The sequence below is a fragment of the Staurois parvus genome, unplaced genomic scaffold (assembly GCF_062004578.1).
Source record: "Staurois parvus isolate SC_StPar_1 unplaced genomic scaffold, SC_StPar_1.0 ptg000300l, whole genome shotgun sequence".
In the NCBI taxonomy this organism is placed as follows: domain Eukaryota; kingdom Metazoa; phylum Chordata; class Amphibia; order Anura; family Ranidae; genus Staurois; species Staurois parvus.
The window spans coordinates 2,032,887-2,056,934 of NW_028318096.1; the positions used below are offsets into that span (position 1 = coordinate 2,032,887).

General features: G+C 42.2%; 1 protein-coding gene across 1 annotated transcript in view; it reads left to right on the forward strand.

The window, feature by feature from the left end:
- Positions 1–24,048, forward strand: part of FIRRM (FIGNL1 interacting regulator of recombination and mitosis) — a gene marked incomplete at its 3' end in the record, with an annotated part of 101,330 nt that overhangs the window by 62,228 nt on the left and 15,054 nt on the right. Inside the window, exons 12-14 of the mRNA XM_089683064.1 lie at positions 13,789–13,975; positions 14,061–14,143; positions 14,267–14,318. Of these exons, the coding sequence (XP_089539190.1) occupies positions 13,789–13,975; positions 14,061–14,143; positions 14,267–14,318 (322 nt within the window). The remainder of the gene's footprint in view (positions 1–13,788; positions 13,976–14,060; positions 14,144–14,266; positions 14,319–24,048) is intronic.

Here is a 24,048-nt window from a genome sequence, read left to right on the forward strand (position 1 = left end):
GGGGGGATGAATTACTATGGGGGATGAATTACTATATGGGGGATGTATTTTCAGTTTTAAAATGTGGCTCTCAAAACAAATTTCAATCGTGGTTTTGGCAAGATTTGGCTCAGTTGAAAAAAAAAGGTTGCCCACCACTGGCCTAAGGTAACAAAGTTATACATAGATTTCTTGAGAGGGAGGGGTAGGCTGTCTTTTGGCAAGATTACTTGGCAAGATTATTTTCTATAGAACAAAAAAAATGTACATTTTTGTTTAGATTTCTCCTATTTGCCAAGTGCTCCTTTAAAAAAAAGTTTTACTGTAAATGTAAAATATACGTCTTATTTTATAATATGTTCTGTTTAAATGACACTAGCATCATGTTTCTCGTACAAAGTTAATTTCAACTAAAATAGGCAATTTTTTTTTAATATTGCTGTTTTTTCTTATTACATGACACTGGAAAAATTTAGCCGGCTCAGCAGGCACTGGACAAATTTTGATCAGTGTGTAGCTGTCCCCACTCAACAGAAGGAAAATGTTTATTGAACAGCGGCTGCAACCAATGACCTGCATGTGCCTCTGTCAGAATGCATTCTCCGGCAAGGGGGATGCCTCCATCCACTTCATTTGTGTGCTGCTGCATAATGCTGTGTTGTAAAGGCTGGTTACAGGACTGTGACAGTGTGATTGGGCTCTCCCCCTCCTAGCACTTTTTTTTTTCTTCACTTCATTGAAAAATATGAATGGGGTTTCCCTTTTTTTGGGGACTTCAAGAGCATTTTTGAGGCACCTCTTTGTGCCTTTAATATCTGAAACAAGCAAGGCGCGAGAATCCGTAAAACACATCACTTTATTCCTTACAAACATAGCACACTTGCATAAGTGAGGACTGTGACTGGCAGAAGGTGCAGAGGGGAACCAAACGGTAATAACAGATGTAACATCCAGGCACAGGATCAGTAAGTCTCTGTGGTGTATTGTTGGATCTGCCAAGCAGATGGAGATTGGCGGCGTGCACGACCGTTCTAGTAGGACCTGGTCTCACAGAAATGCAGCAGTCAATGGGAATGAATGGGCAGAGGCATATTTCAGGGTCCCTACCTCATTTCTCACCCCTTCTTTTTTTTGCCTCTTTTAATGAACCTCTGTGGACTTTATAGACTAGAGTTGTTATATCTAGCAATGAGATAAATTTATTTATCCCTTTTTGTTTAACCCAAGTCAGACTCTATTTTTATGAAATGTGAATATTTTGTTTAAAAATTAATGAATAACTGGATTTTTGTACTTGTATACTAATAGAACCTGAGCAGTGGACTGGCTGCTGCTAGCAGTACCACAAATGTGTAAGTGTAGATTAATAATATAAATACTGCGCTGATGGAGCACCCAATACAAGAATTGATTGATAAGATTTGTCACTGACTCGCATTGAATGTGGAAAGTTTTTTTTAACACTGGGACTTTAAATATTGCACATATAAGTACACTGTATTTATTTTCCATTGAGACTGATTTATATTGTTTGGATGATGTCTGCCTGTTTAATAATTTGCACCACTATAGCATTATATTTGTGTACATTCACATGTGGGATATGGTCACGTATTGAAGTGCAGCACAGCTAAAATCATTTAGTACTAAAATGTGAAGAAGCAGCACAGCATTTATATTACACATCTATGGATTTTTGCACTTACCTGTAAAAATCCATTTCTTGGAGTACATCATGGGACACAGATCGACCATATTAATCCTTAACCTCCTCGGCGGTATGATTCTTTCCGATTTTTTTGTGCTGAAAGCGGTACCATTTTTTTGCATGGAAATATGCAGTTTTTTATTGTAGGCTGTAATTTTTAGGAATAACTCACTGAAATCTGTATGAACAAGAGTCTAGTAAACATTCCGGATATAATAAAACTTGAAACACGAAATCATAAATTATAATTTAATAAATAATCATAAAAAAATATAAATTTGATTCAATAATATAATCAAACCAAAAACACTGAAATTTGAAATACAGAGGCAAATTCGCACATCGCTGAGCAAAGTCGCAAAATCGTTTTCAGTGTCTGATGACGAATTTCACCACAAATCATCACTCAATTCTGCAAGTGGTTCTGATTTACTATCGCTGTTCTAAAACCGCTTTTGACGTAAAGGGACGCTTTTTGGACGCCATGGACTTTTCTAAGTTTCCAGGCAGAAATAACAGTCAAAATGCAGGCAGGGCACAGGACAAAGCAGTAGGGACAAAATATATGTGAAATGCATTGAAACAGCAATGACAGCATAAATGACATTTTTTAAAAATTTCAAATTTCCCGCCGTCACAGGGACCGGAACACAGAAGCCAGATGCCGGCATCGGCCGGAGGAGATGGCCGGGGACGCTGCAGGGGACACATCGCGGGAGCAAAGGACAAGGTAAGTGCTGCAGGGACCCCCTGAGCAACGCCGCATGGTAAGCCCGAGTGTAGCTCGGGGTTACCGCTCTTGGTATTGAAATTTTATCCCGAGCTACACTCGGGAATGCTGCTTAGGAGGTTAATGGATTATGTGCCACCTATAGATTGTAAGCTCGAAAGAGCAGGGCCCTCGAACCCCTCGTGTGTTTTGTTACTGTATTGTCTCATGTACTGTCCCCCACTATAATGTACAGTGCTGAGCAAACCTTTTGGCGCTATATAAATACTGTATTATAATAATATTATAGATGAATGGACACTGACAAAAAAAAGCACAGGAAGTCCTCCTCTCCTCACTTCTCCCATATAGGAAGCGCTTCAGAGGGGCGGGACCTCTGTGTCCTCTGCTAAGCTCAAGGGAATGGATTTCACAGATAAGTACAAAAATCCAGTTTTCTGTATCGTACATCATGGGACACAGAGCAACAATATTAATATCTAAATATGTAAACCCAACATTTTATATTCCTGATATGTGCCTCCTGTACCATGTATGAAAAGTATCCTGTTTTCTTTGTATTGCTTCCTTTGCGTTAAATTCCTTCGACTATGCTATTAACGTGTACACTAGGCATGAGAGCACACTGTGGTCAGTTCTCTAGCTGTGCTGAGAACTCAATGTGCTCTCCTCCAATGATCAGATTCTGCTGATACATGAATTGACTTACTATAGTAACCATGCGACCCTTCTTTAGTCCTTCAGGAAGGATAAAACGAATTTGACTGCCTAATAGCAACAGTCAATTCCCAATACATCTTCACAGCCCACACTAAAACCGATAAGGACTGATGGAGCTCACTGCAAGACAGCTACCAATTCAGACACCCTTGCTGCAGTAGTAATCACAACCAAAAATTAATGTTCTGAGTCAAAAAACTAATGGAAGGTCCTAACTAAGTTCAAAATTGTGCCTGCAAAACTGAATTGGATCTCCTGGAAGCACGGGTGACCTAATCGAAACAACCAGATGCACAAATGGATGAGAAGCATTCGGCCTCTGGGTAAGTATTGCCAAGGCCGAGCTGTGCCCCTAGATGGCACAAAGTCCACTCCAGATTGGAGAAATGGCAGGATCCAACCAATTGCACACTTGCAGTTGTGGAACCTGTTAGCTTCACACCAAGACAGCCAAGTCCAGTGGTAAATGCCCCTAGAAAAAGTCTTCCTGACTCTTTACAAAGTAGGAATGACTGTGTCAGCTACTCCTCGATTCTTCAGAATCCTAGCATCAATAATAAAGGTTGTAAAGAGAGATGGAAGACCAGACCCTGAAACAGGAGATCTGGTTGAGCCAAAAGCACCCATGGACTGCCATATTTACAATACTCCTGGGCCAAGCTGGTGCAACCAGAATCACCAGTGTTCCTTGCATCCGAATCATATGCAACAGAAGCTGTATTGGAGAAAAAAATGCATCAAAAAGAACTGGTCCCACAACATCAGGACCTCTACTGCCAAAGCCTTTTGATCCCTGGTTCTGGAGGTGAACCTGTCAGCTTTGCATTGGTCCTAGATGCAAACAGATTAATCTCCGGTCTGCCCCTTCGTTGACCAAATGCCTAAACCCCTCCGGGGTAACTGTTATGGGGTACTCAGGTCTCATTCTGTCCTAGCCAGTTTCCTTTCGAGCAGCCCAACTTCAGGTGGGCCCCCCCCATCTTCAGGTGATTGATATATGCCACGGCAATGGCACTGTCTGGCCAGACTTTTCTTGTAAGGGCTCTCAACTTCTTCATCCAATGCCGAAAGACCAACCGGATTGCTCAAAGCTCCAGAATATATACTATAGGGTAGCAACCTTTCCTGTAGAGGCCAAACCCCTTGCACTGAATCGTGGCTCAGAACCCCTCCCCAGCCCATCTGTCATCAGAGCCTTCACAATAATGTGGAGAAATAGGTTCTCTGTCTACAGCCTCAGAAGAGACATTTACCAGTCCAAAGACCTTAATGTGCTGGGCTGCAGAAAACATCCAAGAACCGCAAAACACAGTTCTTCTGTACCATGCTAACAGGACATTTGGCTTTAGAGACCTGGAATGAAACTGAGCCAATGGCACTGTCTCGAACGAGACTACCACCTTCACTAATATTTTCATGCGGTGGGATACTTCAGATCTGAGGAAAAACACCAGATTTACCTAGGCTATACACCTCCCTGCCAGGGGAAAACATTCTTGACGCGATTGTGTATCAGATCAAGCCCAGATATTCCAGTCTTTGCGTTGGAACCAAAAATGACTTCTGAAGATTTAGTTCCCAGCTGAACCGCTGAGTCTAACTGCAATAGCAATGTGCTCCAGTAAGTGAACTGATGCCTTCTGAAAAATAGATCATCCAGGTAATCCAGAAAGGGCACCTCCTGCAGTCTTAACAGTCTTAACTTACTCTGTGAACAGTGAAGGGGCCACGGACATCCCAAAAGGCAAGGCCACAAACTGAAAATACTGGTCCTCCACTGATGAGAGAGAAAAATTGGGATATGTAGATACGCATCCTTTATGTCCACCTATACAAGCAAATCCCCAGGCTGAGGGGATGGCGCCACTGCCCAGAACCCTCAAACATGCAGAATTTGTTGAGATCCTTAGTTGTCCATCGCTCGTTGGTTTTGGGACAGTGAAGAAATTTGAATAAAACCTGAGAGACCTTTTTTGGCCTATGCTGCTGCGGGCACCACCTGCGCCACAGGGAGTTAGGACCTAGGTGGGAAGGCCAGGGCCAGGCATATTCCATCTCCTAGATAATTTTTTCCTCCATCAGATAAAGCCTTGTAAACCTTTTAGGAGGAACAACATCCTATCAGTGTGAGCCCATTCCACAAATACTACTGCCTCTAATGAGGTTGTAAGGGAAAAGAATGAGAACTTCAGGAAGACCGCCAAGAACCCAGAGATGGACACTTGGGAGAGGAAGTTTCATGAAGTGGCAGATTTAAATCGATATGGACTATCTCCTGACAGAGTGGTGGCTCTGTGAGCCTGAGAGAGACCATGAATCTGAACCTCCTCAGATTCAAACTCCCTCAGTGGGGTATCTGCCATCTGTCCCACTTCAATTTTCACCTCATCTATCGCCCTTATTCACGTCCTACTCATTCCTCTTCTGTAACAGAAGGATACCGGAGAAAGGGGGATCACCCCTTCTGCCTAATGCCATGCCTTTTTATACAAGGATGATGATAAAGATCTTTGCAGTAGCAACACAACCAGGCAAGCCTAGGGGTTGTGAACTATCCTTCACCGCTAGTCTGTTAGGGAAAAATTACACAAGCAGGACTACGTCCAGTGTCTTCAAGACCTGACGTGGTGCCTGCATGCTTCCCTGCTTATTAGAGGACTTTAGCTTGCTGACAAATATTCCTGGGTACAAGTGCAAAAGTGCAATACTGCCCCGCACCTTGCAATGACAGCTCCACAGCAAGGACTGCGACAAATGCTGGCTGTCTTTATTTAAATTTGCAGTTTGGAGCCTCCCTGTGACGTCACAAGCGCTGTGTGCTCCTGCTTCTCGAAAATGTGCAACACTTACGCACATCCTGCAGGCTGAACAAATGCTGCACTATGCACCTATCTTATAGCAAGAAAAGGCAGCCCGAATGCCCAGGGAGCCAGAGACCAGCAAGTAAAACCCCATCACAGATTGGCACAGCTAGTAGAGTCAGACAGGCACCATACTGTCCTCTAGGGGCACTTGAGGAATGGACAGGCCATTTCCATCCTTAAAACACCAGCATCTAGTGGAACACACAGGAAAGATTCGTAGCATTCAACACAATAGGGGCAAAAAAAACTCCTGGGTCCAAGGCTAACAGGAACTTGGCAATATTGCCGCAGGTTCTAACCTAGAAAGTCAAATACCATTCTTCACCCATCTTAGTGGGCAGTGTCACCCAGTACCACAAGGGACTCGATCCCCCTCTCCTGGGGTTCACTACCCTTGACCTGTACAGTACCCTACTGAAAACGCTTTGATCAGTTACTGCTGAGCAGGGTTTACTTACACACAGGATCCAGCACCGAACGGTCGTGTTAGGGGCAATCCCCACATGTCAGCCGCTTCTATCACGGTGGGGCCCAGGTACCACTCATCTGAGCATTTCAGCTGTAGAAATGGATCCGGAAAGCCAAATTCTTCATCCTTACTGGAAACCTTTTGAGTACATGGCAGCATTTGTGCAGAGATTCTAATCAAAGATATTATAAGCATGCAATATCATTGATTAGAATTTCATAGAAATGCTGCACTATTTGGGAGATGCATATACTACACTGCTCCAAAAATTTAAAGGAACACTTTGAAAACACATCAGATCTCAATGGGGAAAAATATGCTGGATATCTATACTGAAATGGATGGGGTAATGTGTTAAGAACGTAAGGATACCCCATTGTTTGGTGGAAATGACAATTACACTGTTCAACAAATTTTTATTTTTTGCCAGTTTTGGAAACAAAAGGATCCATTTCTTAATGAATTTCAGATTCTGAGTTCAAATATAACAATTAAATTTGTCAATTGGCTCTAGTTTTTCTGTAAACGGAAAGTTTTCTACTATAGGCGTAATGACTACATAATGCACAATAATTATATAGATAGATGTCTTTCCACAAATATAAAGCAAGAGATATTGACTACATAACAAAGCCTAAATGGCATAATATATTGCATAGGATTACCAAGAAAAATTATAGCCATAAGCTAAGTTGAATCATTTTAATACTTAGGATTCTCACTAGTTTTGTCTTCAGTTTGTGTCGGTTTTGCTTCTCTTGGCTTTTCTCTTGTATTCGAGGAAAGGGCTATCTCTTACAACTGCACATGACTACACGCTTCAGGTTCTTCCTCACTTGACTCAACCACGAAGGATTCTGGTGCTTTAGGAATTGGTAGCCCCTCTCCATGAGGAACTGGACGTATTGTCGATGGAATATTTGGATAGTGCACAGATAACTTTTTCTTCTTATTTAGCCCTTTTACAATTGGAGGCACCATACAAAAGTAACAATTACTAACATGATCTGTTGGCTCTCTCCAAATCATTGGCACAGCGAAAGGCATAGATGCCTTTTTTCCATTCAACCATTGCTCCAGTGCCGTCCCACAAGAATTGCAGCATATATGTGGTGCCCAGCTCTTGTCCTGGTCTCCTATCTTGCAGCCAAAATACAAGTTGTAGGCTTTCTTAATCATTCCTGTTATCCTCCTTTTTTGTGAGATAAGTTATTTCACCGCAGATATAGCAGAAATTATCTGCTTTATTCACACAAGTTCGAGGCATTACTGAGTAGCCTATATAAGCATAAAACGAAATGCAAAGACGCTGTCGAACTACAATCAGCTACAGATACTGCAGCTTTTATGCAGTGAAGTGATGCAATTAAAGGCTAATATTGCATCATCTCAGTATACATGCAATTTTCTATTGGTCACCAGTATCAATTGCGCAATATGCAGCTGAAGTTGCATCATAATTTTGAATGGCTTACGTCATTAGATGGGTGAATATATCATGGAAACTAGAGCCAATCAACATTTTTTAGGGTCATTTTCGTTTTCAGCACCCCAAAATTATGTAAAATTAGCTAATTTTATGCCCAAAACTTTTTACCTGTTGAACAGTGTTATCAATCTACAGAGGACTGAATTCAAAGACAACCTGAAAATCAAAGTGAAAAAATGATGCAGCAGGCTAGTGCATTTTGCTAAAATTTCATTGCAGCAACTCAAAATAGTACTTGTATGGCCCCCAGGTACTTGTATGCATTCCTGACAATGTTGGGGCATGCTCCTAATGAGACAACGGATGGTGTCTTGGGATATTTCCTCCCAGATCTGGACCAGGGCATCACTCAGCTTCTGGACAGTCTGAGGTGAAACCTGGCGGTGTTGTTTGGACCGAAGCGTGATATCTCATAAGTGTTCTATTGGATTTAGGTCAGGCGAGCGTGGGGGCCATTCAATGGTATCAATTCCTTCATCCTCCAGGAACTGCCTGCATACTCTCACCACATGAGGCCAGGCATTGTCGTGAACTAGGAGGAACCCAGGACCCACTAGCGTAGGTTCTGACAATGGGTCCAAGGATATAATCCCGATACCTAATGGCAGTCAGGGTACCATTGTCCAGCCTGTATGTCTGTACGTCCCTCCCTGGATATGCCTCCCCGGACCATCACTGACCCGCCACCAAAACGGTCATGCTGAACATTGTTACAGGTAGCATAACGTTCTCCACGGCTTCTCCAGACCCTTTCACATCTGTCACATGTGCTCAGGGTGAACCTGCTCTCATCTGTGAAAAGCACAGGGCGCCAGTGTCGGACCTGCCAATTCTGGTGTTCAGTGGCAAATGCCAATCGAGCTCTATGGTGCCAGGCAGTGAGCACAGGGACCACTAGAGGATGGCGGGCCCTCAGACCACCTTCATAAAGTCTGCTTCTGATTGTTTAGTTAGAGAGATTCACACCAGTGGCCTGCTGGAGGTCATTTTGTACGGCTCTGGCAGTGCTCAGTCTGTTCCTCCTTGCACAAAGGAGCACATACTAGTCCCTTTGCTGTGTTAAGGACCTGCTACGGCCCTGTCCAGCTCTCCTAGAGTAACTGCCTGTCTCCTGGAATCTCCACCATGCTCTTGAGACTGTGCTGGGAGACACAGCAAAGCTTCTGGCAAGGGCACATATTGATGTGCTATCCTGGAGGAGTTGAACTGCCTGTGCAACCTCTTTAGAGTCCAGGTACCGCCTCATGCTATCAGCAGTGACATTGACCCTAGCCAAATGCAAAACTGGTGGAAAACAGAAAAGATGAGTAGGGAAAAAAATGTCAGTGGCCTCCACCTGTAAAGCTATCCCTGTTTTGGGGGTTGTCTCATTGTTGCCCAGCTAGTGCACCTGTTGTTAATTTTGTTAACACCAAAGCAGCTGAAACCGATTTTACAACCCCCTCTGCTACTTAACTGACCAGATCAATACCCAGGAGTTTAATTGACTTGATGCTATACTCTGATTAAAAAGTGTTCCTTTAAATATTTTTGAGCAGTGTATATACACTAATGCATTTTTGTGCAGCTGGGTGAGTGCATTCTAGGTGATAGCTGCTTTTTCTATTTATTTTTCACTGTATTTATTTATCAAATAATTTGGGTTTGCAGGGAGTTTCCCACTTTATTCTGTTTGTGCAGAGAGCTGCACACCTTCAGACACTGCCTGAAAAACTGCAGCAATTCCTGTATGGGAGGGTTTATATAGGGGAGGACTTTACTTTTTTTTTTTTTTAATGCCAATATCCTATAGGTGGTTCATAACCCATTAAGTAAGGATTATATGGTCGCTCTGTGTACCATGATGTACGATAAAGAAATTACATATTACAAATCCAAGGCTACATGTGTCAAGCATTCCATCATTTTCACATTACTATTGTATTTCACATAGAGATAACAAACACATCGTGGGCATTCTAGTGTGAACATGTTGGTCCAAGCAGGCTTACGGAAGCCTGTTTCATCAGAAATTTTGCCCTAACCCTCACATTGTAATTAATGTACATCACACATGTTGTTGGCATTTTGAGCTTAAAAAATGAGAAAAGAAATACAACAATAGAACAACTAACAGAAATCAACAAGGCAAAAAATGGTTGTGAAGGACTTTGTAGTCTCTTCAAGACATGTAAGGTGACCAGCTATCGCAAAAGATCTCTTACAGTATGTTAAGCAAGTAAAGCTAGCTTAGCAGAATTGTTAAAGTGGTTGTAAAGGCTGGAGGTCTTTTACCTTCATGCCTTCTATGCATGAAGATAAAAAACCTGTGTGCAGCAGATCCCCCAACACCTCAGCTGAGCCCCCTCTCAATCCAGCGATGTGCATGTGAGCTTTGGGTCTCCTGGTCTCCCTCTCCTCTGGCTGAGACCGCAGCAGGATCCATTGTCTCCCACTACTGTCAATCACAGCCAGTGAGCCAATGAGGATAGAGTGGTGGCTGGACCAAGCCATGACTGTGAGAATGGACACACCGAGCAGCTGCTCGGTAGCCCCATCGCAATCTGTCTACTATGGGGGCACTTGGCAGGAGGAAGGGGCCAGGAGTCCTGGCAGAAGACCCGCGAATAGAAGGATTGGGGCTGCTCTCTGTAATACCACTGCACATAGCAGGTAAGTATGACATGTTTTGTTATTTAAAAAAATTGCTTTTACAATCACTTTAACCCCCAAATCTAAGGGTATCCTCCCAAAGCAGCTAAAGGTGAAGTGGGAGATAAATCTTCCAATGCATTCAACCTATCCCATGTCTTAAGGGTTGCTAATACAAGAGGTGACATCCAGCTCTAAAAACTGCTGGGCTACTGATAACCATGGCACCCCTGCTAAGTTGCCTCCTGCTATTGTGTTTTTTTTTTTTTTTTAAGAAATCTAAAGTTTATCCTTTGTATTATGGTGTCAACTGAGAATTCGCACCATCACTATTGTCTTATAGTACAAGTTAATATCAGGCCAATACCACCATGAGTTCTTTGCCAGCATAGGGTAGAGTACACCAAACAAAAGTCGTCAATCTGCCAAATTCTTTGTAGAACCCTGATAGTAGTTTAATGGGTACAGTTTGCAACTGGTATAGGATTCATTTTATAAGATCATTTTAATAACCTTTAAGCTGCCTAGCCACGGAAGCAAAAGGTTTTGTCAATCCGTATGGTCTTTCTCTAAACTACGCAGAAGTGGGTAATTATTACTAGAATATAGGAGCTTGGACCCTGCTGAGATGAATGTCTCGAGGTAAAAGAGGAGTATGCTCCTTCAAAACAAAAGGCAAGTTTAGTGTCAGTTGGGACATCAGGTCAGGCAGGATAGTCACCAGGAGAATTTCAGACTTGGCAGTGTTAATGCAAATACTGGAGAGATTGCCAAATCTGTGTAACTCAAATAGCAAGATGGGGAAGATGGTAGTAGGTTGAGTTATGTAAAAGAGGATATTCTCAGCATATCCATATAGTTTTATGTTATGTGTTATGTAACCTACTCGGGCACCCCTGAAGTCCGCATTTGATACAAATCTTCCTCCAGTTACGTATGGGAAAGGGGCGAGAAAGTATTCCATTTACTTTCACCCTAGCCACCTGGGTCGCTGTAGAGTAGAAAAATCCACCTTAACATTCTCTTACCCAGATCCAATCTCCATAGGGTTTCCTCCAGGAGGTGCCAGTCCAGGCTTTCTTTGTGTTGGTCGATTAAAATCCAAAAATGTTTTTTTGTTTGAGTTGCTGTTTTTGTATATCATTATCAAAAACTTCATATTTAACCACTTGCCGCCCTGCCACTGCATATATATACGTGTGCAGGGTGGCACTGGGGCGCAAAAGCACGTTTTAAAACGGGCTCCGCGCTCTCAACGTTTTCGCCGGCAGGGGGCGCGCACGCTCCCGCCGACACGCGGGTGACACCAATTGAGGGATCAATCATTCGATTTCAGCCAGTGATGTCTGGCTGAAATTAGATGATCGGCCCCTGTCCTATCCTGTCCTGTGTTGACATTTACACAGGACAGGATATGATGTCATTCTTCTCTGCCTGGACACATTCTGTTCCAGACAGAGAAGACATACAAACGGTGAGTAAAACCATACATACCCACAGTTGGAACACTCTAGGACACATTTAACCCCCTGATCGCGCCCCCCCCCCCCCAGTTAACCCCTTCACTGCCCTGTCACCAGTGTCACTGATCAGTGAACCGATTTTTACTGATCACTGTATCAGTGTCGCTGGCGACTTCCGATAGTGTTAGCTCCCCTCCCAGATAGCGCCAGATTGCCCGCTAGTACACCAGTAATCCCATTTAACCCCTTAATCTCTCCCCCCCAGTTAACCCCTTCACTGCCCTGTCACCAATGTCATTGATTACAGTGAACAGCTTTTTACTGATCACTGTATTAGTGTCACTGGTGACTTCCGATAGTGTTAGCGCCCCTCCCAGATAGCGCCAGTTTGCTAATGCACGGGATTTTTTTTTTTACCAAAAACATGTAGCAGAATACATTTTGGCTTAAATGTATGACTAACTTTGAGTTTATGATATATTTTGTATAGCTGAAAGTAGAAAATATTGATTTTTTTTCAAAATTTTCGTGTTTTTTTTTTGTTTATAGCGCAAAAAATAAAAAGCGCACAGGTGATCAAATATCACCAAAAGAAAGCTCTATTTGTGTGAAAAAAAGGACGTAAATTTTGTTTGGGTACAGCATTGCATGACCACGCAATTATCATTTGAATTAGTGCAGCGCTGTATAGCAAAAAAAAGGCATAAATTACAGTATCTATACCAGGGGTGGGCAAACTTTTTGACTTGAGGGCCGCAATGGGTTCATATATTGGACCCGGGGGCCGGACCAAGAGTAGATGAATGATGTGTATGTGTCATCCATAGTAAGTATAGTAATATTCCCCCATAGCAAGCATAGTAATCCCCCATATAGTAATTCATCCCCCATATAGTAATTCACCCCCCCTATAGTAATTCATCCCCCATATAGTAATTCATCCCCCATATTAAGTCCCCCCTGTGTCAATTCACTTACCTTTGCTCCGCGCGTTCCTTTCGCCGTGTTCCCGCGCCATTCCGGTGTAGCATGAAAATCTGTCTCCTATGAGGATCTGTCCCCCTCGACGTATCTGCGCATGTGCCAGTTTCAGGCATTAGCAGCCGATCGGCGATCTCCGGCACATGCGCAGATACGTCGAGGGGGACAGATCCTCATAGGAGACAGATTTTCATGCTACACCGTTCTTCAGGGCGGACTGTGAGAGGAGCCTAGCTCCGCGGGCCGGATTAAAAGGTCCGCCGGGCCGTAGTTTGCCCATTGCTGATCTATACCATAGTTTGTAGACGCTATAACTTTCACACAAAGCAATCAATATACACTTATTGGGATTTTTTTTACCAAAAACATGTAGCAGAATACATTTTGGCTTAAATTTATGACTAACTTTGAGTTTACGATATATTTTTTATAGCTGAAAGTAGAAAATATTGGGGTTTTTTTCAAACTTTTCGTGTTTTTTTTTTTTCGTTTATAGCGCAAAAAATAAAGCGCACAGGTGATAAAATACCATCAAAAGAAAGCTCTATTTGTGTGAAAAAAAGGACGTAAATTTCGTTTGGGTACAGCATTGCATGACCGCACAGTTATCATTTGAATTAGTGCAGCGCCAAACAGCAAAAAAAGGCCTGGTCATTAAGGGGGGTAAATCCTCAGGAGCTCAAGTGGTTAAATAATTTTCATTATACCTTTTTTATAGAGTTTTAGTAATACTTTTATTTTTTCCATTCTTTAGGATGTCCATATTTAAAGCCGTGTTCCAGAGCTTTACTTTGTGTTCTCCAGAAATCTCCTTTCCGATTATTATGAAGGAAACCTTTGCTGAGGGGCAAACTACAATTAACATTTCATTTTATCAATATATTTGCATTCACCTTTGTGCCTACATTGTGTTATTACCTCCAATATGCTTTTCAGAGTTGGTGAGTGTGATCTTCATGTTCTATGCAGCACCTGAATAAATGAACACCAGTAATGTATATAGAAACAAAGTGCTTTGTTTTTTAGGAGCGTTCTCTGGTGAATGCCGTTATCAGTTACAGAATGATGGAATCTTTCCTGGCTGTAGATGTCTGGTGTTTCTTAGCTCGGTAAGATGCTTCTTACAGTGTCAGATAACATAAAAATGCAAAGTATGTGCTGAAAAAATTTTAAAACAATAATTAGGTGTAAGTAAATGTTTTTTTTTAACTTTTTGTTTTTAATATATTCAGATATGGAACCACAGACCTGTGTGCTCACCATGTTACAGTTATAGCTAGTTTGGTAAGTCTCCTGACATTGCTCTGCTGAATGGATGTTTAGAATGGTTAGAATCTGTTGTTACCATGGGTTTTATGTAGTTGAAATTTTTATAGGCAGTATGACTTGATGGGAATATACAATTTAAAATTCAGATGAGGAATATTTTCTTTTCACTTTCTGAATTTTTTTTCCCCCTGAACTATTAAGAGAAGTACAACATTTAATTTAACTGCATGTTCCTGAACATGAACAGTGACCGCTTTAATTTGTATGCTTGCTTGTTGGGACGATTAGCCAATGACTGATTATGTGACTCAGTACATAAAACATTTAGACATAGTCAAGAGGTTCTGTCATTGGTCAATCAAACAATAGAGAAGACATGTGGAACTAGCTAGATTGGGAATTGGAAACATGGACTTTTTAGGCTCAACAATACACACTTAATTTTTATAAAAATACAATATCTTTATTAATACATCATTAAAAACTGCCTAAAACATAATTTTGAAAACAAGGTGGAAGTGGCTGCCCTTTGATCACGTATAATCAATATTGCACAATGCACAACTTAAAATGTGTGCCACCATCACTTAACACCTGCTCGATCTGTTTTGCAGAGATCCACTTCTTCAAGAGCAATAGGGTTGGCACAATGGAGGTTGCAGCATTTCAGAAACTGCTGGCCACCTAGTAATTTTAAACACTGTAGCCTACAGAGAATTACATGACCTGATGAGCAGTATTGCTATAGATTAAAACATTTTATTAGCAAAGCTTGATCAACAAAGAACATTTGTATTTATATGGACAATTTTAGGAAAAGGTTCCTTCTCTGTAAATTTTCTCCTTCTCTTAATTTTTCTTCACTGATGTGCGTTGATGGGTGGCACTGATGGTGGGGCACTGATGGAGGGGGACACTGGTGGGCGGCACTGCTGGGCACTGATCAGTGCCCTGATGATCGGTGCTGATCTGTCCTCTGACAATTGCCGGTTATTGGCAGTACTTTATTCGCGCTGTGACAGTGTGAGGAAAGTACAGCCAATAACTGGCAACTGCATTGACCGTGTGATCAGCTGTGTCATTGGACACAGCTGATCACGTGGTAAAAGGCCGCTGTGATTGGCCTTTTACCACATCACGTGATCCGCCGGGTGTGCCCCTCTGGGGGCGCGCGGGAGGGTGCGTTCTGGGAGGAAGTCATATGACGCCCTCCTAGAACTGGACAACCACGCTGTAGCCATCATTTGGGTATAGAGCGGTTAGCAAGTGGTTAAAAGGATATTGCATACTTGTGATTTTTATGAAATTATGAACATACCCGGATGAAATGGTAAAGCTCAAAGTGAAAGTTTGCTTTCAGTTTGGGAGAGCTTTTAACCCCTTTTGTTATGACATTGTGACATATATAGGGAAATTTTCTGTGTGCATAAATTTAACATAAGGAGATTAACCGCTTGCCTACCCGGCCACCTTTACCCCCTTCCTGCCCAGGCCGTTTTTTTGAGACAGATGGCTTTCTTTTGGTGGTATTTAATCATAACTGGGGTTTTTTATTTTTCGCTAAACAAACTAAAAAGCCTGAAAATTTTTTGGGGAAAAAAGTTTTCCCCGTTTCTGTTATAAAAAAATTTTGTAAATAAGTAATTTTTTCTCCTTCACTGATGTGCTCTAATGAGACTGCAGTGATGGGCACTGATAGGCTGCACTGATCGGCATGACTGGTGGGCATTGACAGGCATCACTGATGGGCACTGAAAGGCAGCACTTATATATGGCACAGTTAGGTGGCACTGAAAGGCAGCTCTAATGGACACTGATATGTGGTACTGATGGGCACTGACAGGTGTCAATTATGGGCACTGAAAGGCAGCACTGATGGGGCTACACTGATAATCAGGGCACTGATGATTAATGTACATGTCCCCACTGAGGAATGCCGCTTACCAGCTCTCCTCTCGTGCTGTTGGCATTTCCTATTTACATGCAATCAGCTGTGATTGGAGACAGATGATCACACGATAGAGCCTGCCCTTCCATCATTTCCTTATATTGCGCGTGAGAGGTGGTTAAGTCAGATTTGCATGGACAAAAATTAGCCTGACTGACATTTCACTAGTTTGAGTTCAGAAACCTTCCAAATGACATTGAGCTTGCTTAATTGAGCGTTTTGATGCTTACTAAAACACTAATCTCACCAAAAGCATCATATGGCATGATGGGCTCACTTGGCCCATCATGCCATATTTAGATGTATATGGATTCTTACATATGCTTTGTTCAGAAAATAATGGGGGTTTTAAAATTAATTTATATATTATCATACATAATTTATATAGCGCTAACAGTTTGCACAGCAATTTACAATATAAAGGGAGGCAGTACAATCAAGGCAAGAGGGAGTTAGAAGAGCACTACTCATGAGAGCCTATGACCTAAAAGGTAGAGGCAAGTGATAGAAATAGTAACAATTATGTGGGGAGTTAATGCAGCAAGAACAGGTCTGGTGCTAGCCAGAGGCGGGATAGTCTTCCCTATAGTGAATTTTCATGGATTGCCTAAAGGTGGACAGAGTAGTTGCTAGGCAGATTGGGGTAGAGAGTTCCAGAGGATAGGAGAGGCTGTGGAGAAATTCTGGACGTAAGCATGGGAGGAGGTGCAAGGGAGCTAGAGAGCAGGAATTATTGAGAGCAACAGAGGGGAAGATTTGGATGATATTTTGAGACAAGATTGGTGATGTAGCTTGGGGCTAGTTGTGGATGGCTTTTTAAGTTCGTATTTAGTATATTTTTGATGGGCAACCGGAAGCCACTGGAAGGATTGGCAGAGTGAAGTGGTGGAGGCTGAGCAATTGGTAAGGTAAATAAATCAGACAGCAACATTCATGATCGACTGAAGGGGGATAGCCTGTGTTGAAGTAGAAAAATGTTAGGAAAGCTGCATTAGTCGCAGTGAGAGAACATGGGAATGAATTAGGAGCTTGGCAGTTCCACTGGTTAGGAAGGGGCATGTTTTGTAAAGGTTACATAGGTGATCATTGCAAGTTTTGTATAGTTACTGGATTTGGGACTAAAAGGACAGAGTCCAGAATTCCACCTAGCGCGTGAGGGGAGGGATCGATAGTTCTATTACTGTTCTTGATGGAAAAATCGGGGGGAGAGGGCATGAGGAAGAGGAAATTCAAGCTCGGTTTTAGAAAGATTTAAGTTTAGGAAGTAGTGTGATGTCCATATTGATATGTCCGTTAGTAATTCTAGAGGAGACTAGAGGTGGGGTGAGGAGGTGAGAGATACTTGGCTGTCATTATAGAGGTAGAATTGGAAGTCATGGGAGATTATCTGGATATGAACTGGATGGACTTTTGTTTTTTTGGTTTTTTTTTTTTTTTTTCTTTCAGCCAGACTATGTAACTTACTAGGTAACTATTATCAAGTGACCAGGGGAAGAGGTCTAGATAGAGAGCAGATAGGGTCTGAAGACAGAGCTGTAGGAGATCCCTATGAAAAGATGAGAGGAGAAAATAGAGTATTAGGCAACACTAAAGGAATACTTCAATAGTTGGGAAGAGAATCTGGAAAAGGCAGAATCTTGAAGGCCAAGGGAGTAGAGTTTTTCAAGAAGGAGTATGTGGTAATAAAGGTAGCAGAAAGGTCCAATAGTATTGGTAAGGAGTAATGGCCATTGGTTTTAGCAGTTGGTCATTAGTGAGTATTATAGGGCAGTTTCTGTAGAATGTTGCAGGTGAAAGCTAGACTGTAAGGGGTCAAGAAGGTTGTCAGTGAGGTAGTGGCTCAGACAGTTGTAGACTAGGCAATCTAGAAGTTTTGAGGTAAACAGGAGCAAGGAGATAGGTTTTAGGGTGCCCAGGTTGGTTTAAAAGGTAGAGAAAGGTGTCAGTAGAGAGGGAAAATTGAAGATGCGAGTTAGGGAGCATAGACTAGAGCAGGAGGGAGAGCAACCCAGGGGACAGGTGGCCTGATGGATGTCTGAGCAGAGACCTCCTCTTTAGTAACAGGGTTAAAACAGGAAAGTATTGAACAGTGATATCTGGACAGTGGAGGTGGTGGGGGTTAAATTGAATGTTCATTGTAGAGAAGAGCTAGCACATACTAGATGGAGATGTTAATGAAAGTGACATAATTGTTTGGCAGCATATAGGCAGGTATTCAATTTTAGTGAGGCAGATTTCTATAGGGTGAAGTCTTGCAGTGATTAAGATGTTATGCCATGCCACAGTTGCTCAAGAGTATGGCTATGTCTCTTGTAATTTCTGGTGCCGTCAGCTTGCCAAGGTTGTAATGTTCAGGGCCTAAATCTTTGTTCAGTGTGAGATCATGTAGACAGAAACGGCCAGAGCATATCAGGGGTGAGATTTTCAGTAGCAAATTAAAGGAGAGAAGGGTTAGAGTGGTGAAGGTATTTATGGGTAATCATTTTCTGCTTGGAGGGATATACTATTGAAGACAAGGACACCCTGAAACTGTTAAGGTTGTGATCAGACAGAGGAAAGAGGCAGTTGAAAAGGTTGTGCAGATGTTTGACAATAAAAAGTTTAAGGTGTTGCCATCAGAGTGAGTAGGGAGTAGTATCCAATGTGCTAGGTCAAAAGATGAGGTTAAAGTTTTAATTAAAGGCAAAGCTTTCTGTTTAGTTTTGGATATAATAGAGAAGGGTTAGAACTCCTGTAAATTTTTATTGCTGCTTATATTCCCGTTGGGGAGATTCTCTTATTTGCTCTGTTTACCATTATTATTGAAAGTAAAAGAAAATCCCAAATTTTGGGTTGTCCCCAGAAAAGTGATAGAGGGGAAATCTTCCAATGGGGGACACTGGTTCTGGTGACCTGGGGGTCCCCTATGGATTTCCTCTCACTTCCTGTTTGACTGTGGGACAGAAAGTAAAGGATGGAGCCACATTGCTGACGTCACGCTGTCATCTCCTGGGCAAGGAGCGACTGCCATTTTGGTACCTGATATTATTTTCCACTTGGATTACTTTGATATATGTACACCAATTTTTAACAAATACTGCACTATATTAGCCCCTTTGGCTCCTGTGATTGAGCAATCTTCCCCAGATTTAAAGAGACACGCACCACCGGTACTGTGAGGATGCTGGATGAGTAACTCTTAAGCTGTTCCTCTACTCCTGCACCCAGATGTGACAGATTGTAACCAATGCTTGTATACATCAAAATTCTGGTGAGTGCACACCCATCAGAAGTGGTGGATTACCTGTAAAGATATATGTACTACTGCACTTTGGTCACAAGAATATATCGTATTTAAATTGAAGAAAAACGTCTGCTGAATTATCCTTTTTACTGAAATCAGAATGAATATTATGGACATTTATTAATTCACTTAATGCACATATTTCACTAATTAGCAGTTTATATATTGTGCACTAATCACTTTATGATTTGAATATATTGTTCTACTTCTATTCATCACAGCGCTGCACTTTTATATATTTTGAAAACATCAATTGGGATTGTTGCCTATGCCCTATAGTGCTAGCAGCTACCTGGAATACTTGCTATATATGTGTTTCTTATATGTATGCGCTCGTTTGTATTTTCTTTGATACCCAAGAATTGCAGCCATGTGCCTGGTAGATTTTGACTGCTGTGCTGCCAGCTCCTGACCTGCCCCAGACCGAGCAGAAATAGGCAGAGAAGTCCTAGGCCCCTCCTCTGGTCTGATGTGTTATATAACACATCTGAGACAAGACCTTTGAGGACCTCCCTCACTCTGCAAGGTGCAGAGTCAGGGAAGTGGTCTTAGTGAATTTTACAAAAGGGATGATGGGGGGTTGTAATGTGATACTTACTCTTGCACTCTGCATTACTTACTATTATACCCACAGTGCGTTACTACTGACCTGACCAAGTTGGATCAATGTAACTATGCAAAAGCCATACCTGGAGTTCAGCTGATATTCCTCAGTCATATGATGGAATAGAGTTCAGTCCCAGAATTCAGTCTGAGCTATGTGGATTGTTTTGTAAGACTGAACATCTATAACAAGGTTGGATAAAGTCAGAACCTCCATCAGGTATTCATTGCTTTTGACGTCTTCCTCTTCTGGTGAAATCTGCTCTTATTTCTTGTCCTGGGGTTAATAGTGACAAAGAAACAAAATGAAAATAAAAGCCAAAGCCGAAAAAGTTTTGACTGAAGTCAAATTTCTAAGTGCTGATTCACACATTTGCGGTGTCAATTGAAGCTCAGGTTTAACAGCTAGTTGATACAGTAGTTGTTCAGCATTCAAGTCAGGTTTAGATCAGGTTCAGGTTGGGATTTTATCCTGTTCCCAACTAATGACGTGCGGTTTAGAAATGGTTCCCATAGAAGTCAACCTGTAATCTGCACCCGAACCGGACCCCACTACTCAGAAATTGGACATGACTCTTTTTCAGTCTGCACTGAATCCACACTGCCAGTGCATCGGGCATATGTGAACAGGCACCATAGGAAGCAATGTTTCACATGTCATGCAGATTGAATGTGGTTCAAACCGCATCTAATCCGCATATGTGAACCAGCACTAAAGAAAACCTGTACCTACAGTTGTGACCAAAATTATTCAACCCCCACTGAAATTGAGTGTTTTGGCCAGTTTGACATTGCTTTTGATCATTCAGTCATCTTGCTTACATTTACATTAAAGAGGCACTTGTAGGTCAGACAAATATAACATAACAGTTATAATGAAATAACCACAAATGTCTTTTCTGTGCTCACAGCATTATCAGTTTTATTCAACCCCCAAGTGACATTCAATCTTAGTACTTAGTACAGCATCCTTTTACAGTTATAACAGCTTTTAAACGTGAAGCATAGCTTGACACAAGTGTCTTGCAGCGATCTACGGGTATCTTCGCCCATTCTTCATGGGCAAAGGCCTCCAGTTCAGTCACATTCTTAGGCTTGCGCACTGCAACTGCTTTCTTTAAGTCCCACCAGAGGTTCTCAATCGGATTTAAGTCTGGTGACTGCGATGGCCACTCCAAAATGTTCCAGCCTTTCCTCTGCAACCATGCTCTAGTGGACTTGGAGGTATGCTTGGGATCATTGTCCTGTTGAAAGGTCCAACGTCTCCCAAGCCTCAGGTGTGTGACGGACTGCATCACGTTTCCATCCAATATCTCCTGGTACTGAAGAGAATTCATGGTACCTTGCACACGCTGAAGCTTCCCTGTACCTGCAGAAGCAAAACAGCCCCAAAGCATGATTGACCCTCCACCATGCTTCACAGTAGGCAAGGTGTTCTTTTCATCATAGGCCTTGTTCTTCCTCCTCCAAACATAGCGTTGATCCATGGGCCCAAACAGTTCTAATTTTGTTTCATCAGTCCACAGAACACTATCCCACAACTTTTGTGGTTTGTCCACATGGCTTTTGGCATACTGCAGTCGACTCTTCTTATTCTTTGGAGACAGCAAGGGGGTACGCCTGGGAGTTCTGGCACGGAGGCCTTCATTACGCAGTGTGCGTCTTATTGTCTGGGCTGAAACTTCTGTACCCACATCTGACAAATCTTTTCTCAGTTCCTCAGCAGTCACACGGGGACTTCTCTCCACTCTACGCTTCAGGTAGCGCACAGCAGTCGAAGTCAGCATCTTCTTTCTGCCACGACCAGGTAGCGTTTCAACAGTGCCCTTTGCCTTGAATTTGCGAATGATGCTTCCTAAGGTGTCTCTTGGTATGTTTAACATCTTTGCAATCTTCTTATAGCCATTGCCCTTCCTGTGAAGAGAAATCACCTCTTCTCTTGTCTTCCTGGACCATTCTCTTGCCTTCACCATGTTTGTAACCACACCAGTAAATGTCTAGAAGGAGCTGAGTATCACAGTCATTTTAAAGCTGCCTAATTGGTGCTTATTATGCTTGATTGCTGCTCGGTGACATCCACAGGTGTTTTCAATACCTGATGGAAAGCACCTGTATGAACCTCTGTTCTTCAGAGTGGTAGTCTTTAAGGGGTTGAATAATTGTGGCAATGAAGAAACCACATAAGAACCATTTACTACTGTATTACATAAACAATTGATGTCATTTTAGTTGCATTTGGGTAGTTACAACGTCCTTGTAGGATTTGATTCTGAATACAATTCCAAATGTACACTATAGTCCCTAAACCCCTTTACAGCATTGGGGGTTGAATAATTTTGGTCACAACTGTAGGCCTTGAAAAAAACAATTGGTTCCCCATTGTTATGATTGGACATAAATACCCCGAAACTAGTAAAGTACTACTTAAAATCTTCTACTCTTAAGACCCTGAGCAGGATTGTTGAATTCTTTATGGAGCGCCAGTAGCAGGTGTTACTGTAGAAGTTAATCACAACTCCTTCTAAAGGTCACCATACACTTTACAATCTGGCCATTCAATCAACTTTAGATATACTAAAACAGGGTAATATGTGGACCTACCTAATCTATCTAATCATCATGCCTGGACCTACCCCTGTCCCCCCTTAACTTCCTTTCTAAGCAGTTCTGCTGGCTTCCCTCCTCTTCCCTCCTGCTGGCTGCTGTTGCAGGCACAGGCACTCAGCAGGATGTTTCAGGATGGAGAGCCAGAGAAGGAGCAGGTAAATGTCATTTACCAGCCCCTTTCTTTTCTGAATAAACAGTGAGCGATCGATACCAAGCACTCGCTGTATTCAGTCATATATGAAGCATGGTAAACTGTGTTTACTATGCTTCAGTTTGTGAATGAATAGGAAGCCGCTCAGCACAAAGGAATTCTCATTCATTCACTGTCCAGTGCAGCTGAGGCTGCAGAGAAAGGGACTGGGGAATCTCTGCCCTTGGTCCCTTTCTCTGTCTCAAAAGGGAGACATTATGGGTGTAAACAGACCCCCAATATTTCACCCAAGCCCACTAACTGGGCTCCTAACAAAAATTGTAAATAAGTTAAATATTAAAAACAAAAAACCTGATGCCATTCACTGTCCTATTGACACCAACGCTCTGACTCATCCATTGGTCTACTTTCTGACACCGTCCACTGCTCTGCTGACTGACACCAACCTTACCTCTACCCTGCTGACACATATAATACATTTTAAACATTTATAAGAGTGTTTGATGGGGGATGGTAAAAACGTGCATTTGAGCCATGCTTTTGCAGGAACCCCCGCACCGACCGATTCCTCTTATGCTGCAAAGGCAGCATACAGTGGGTTTATGCTCGAATACAGCGGGGCAAACATTATCCCCACTGATGTGTTCAACAGGTAGTACCACCCACGAATGCAGCACATTCAACTGAATGGGGCACCACACAACCGTGTGCAAACATGCTGTTGTCATGCGACGTGAGTCTCATGACTTGTTGAATTCTTTTAACAGGATAGTGATTCAAAGTACACTAGAAAATCTACCAAGCAATGGTTCAAGTTAAAATGTAGCAGGGTGGTGTAAAAAAGGCAGTTTATGCAAGGAAGCTCACAAACCTCTTGCATTTGAAGGAATTTTGCATGAAGGTGTGGTCAAAATTTTCCCTGAGTTGATGTAAAAAAAACTTTTGGACAGTTATGCAAAATGCCTACAAGAAGTTGTTTTTGCTTGGTCTGGCAATAGCAGCTTCTGAGGTGTACTTTTTCCTGATGTTTTAAAAATTTTAAGTGTTTTACTAATGATTTAATGTACAGAAAATGTAGCAAAAATTATCTACTCCGCTCAGGATTTTGCCAAAGGCAAAGGATTTGCCTAGTTCTTTGGAAAAATTTGCAGCT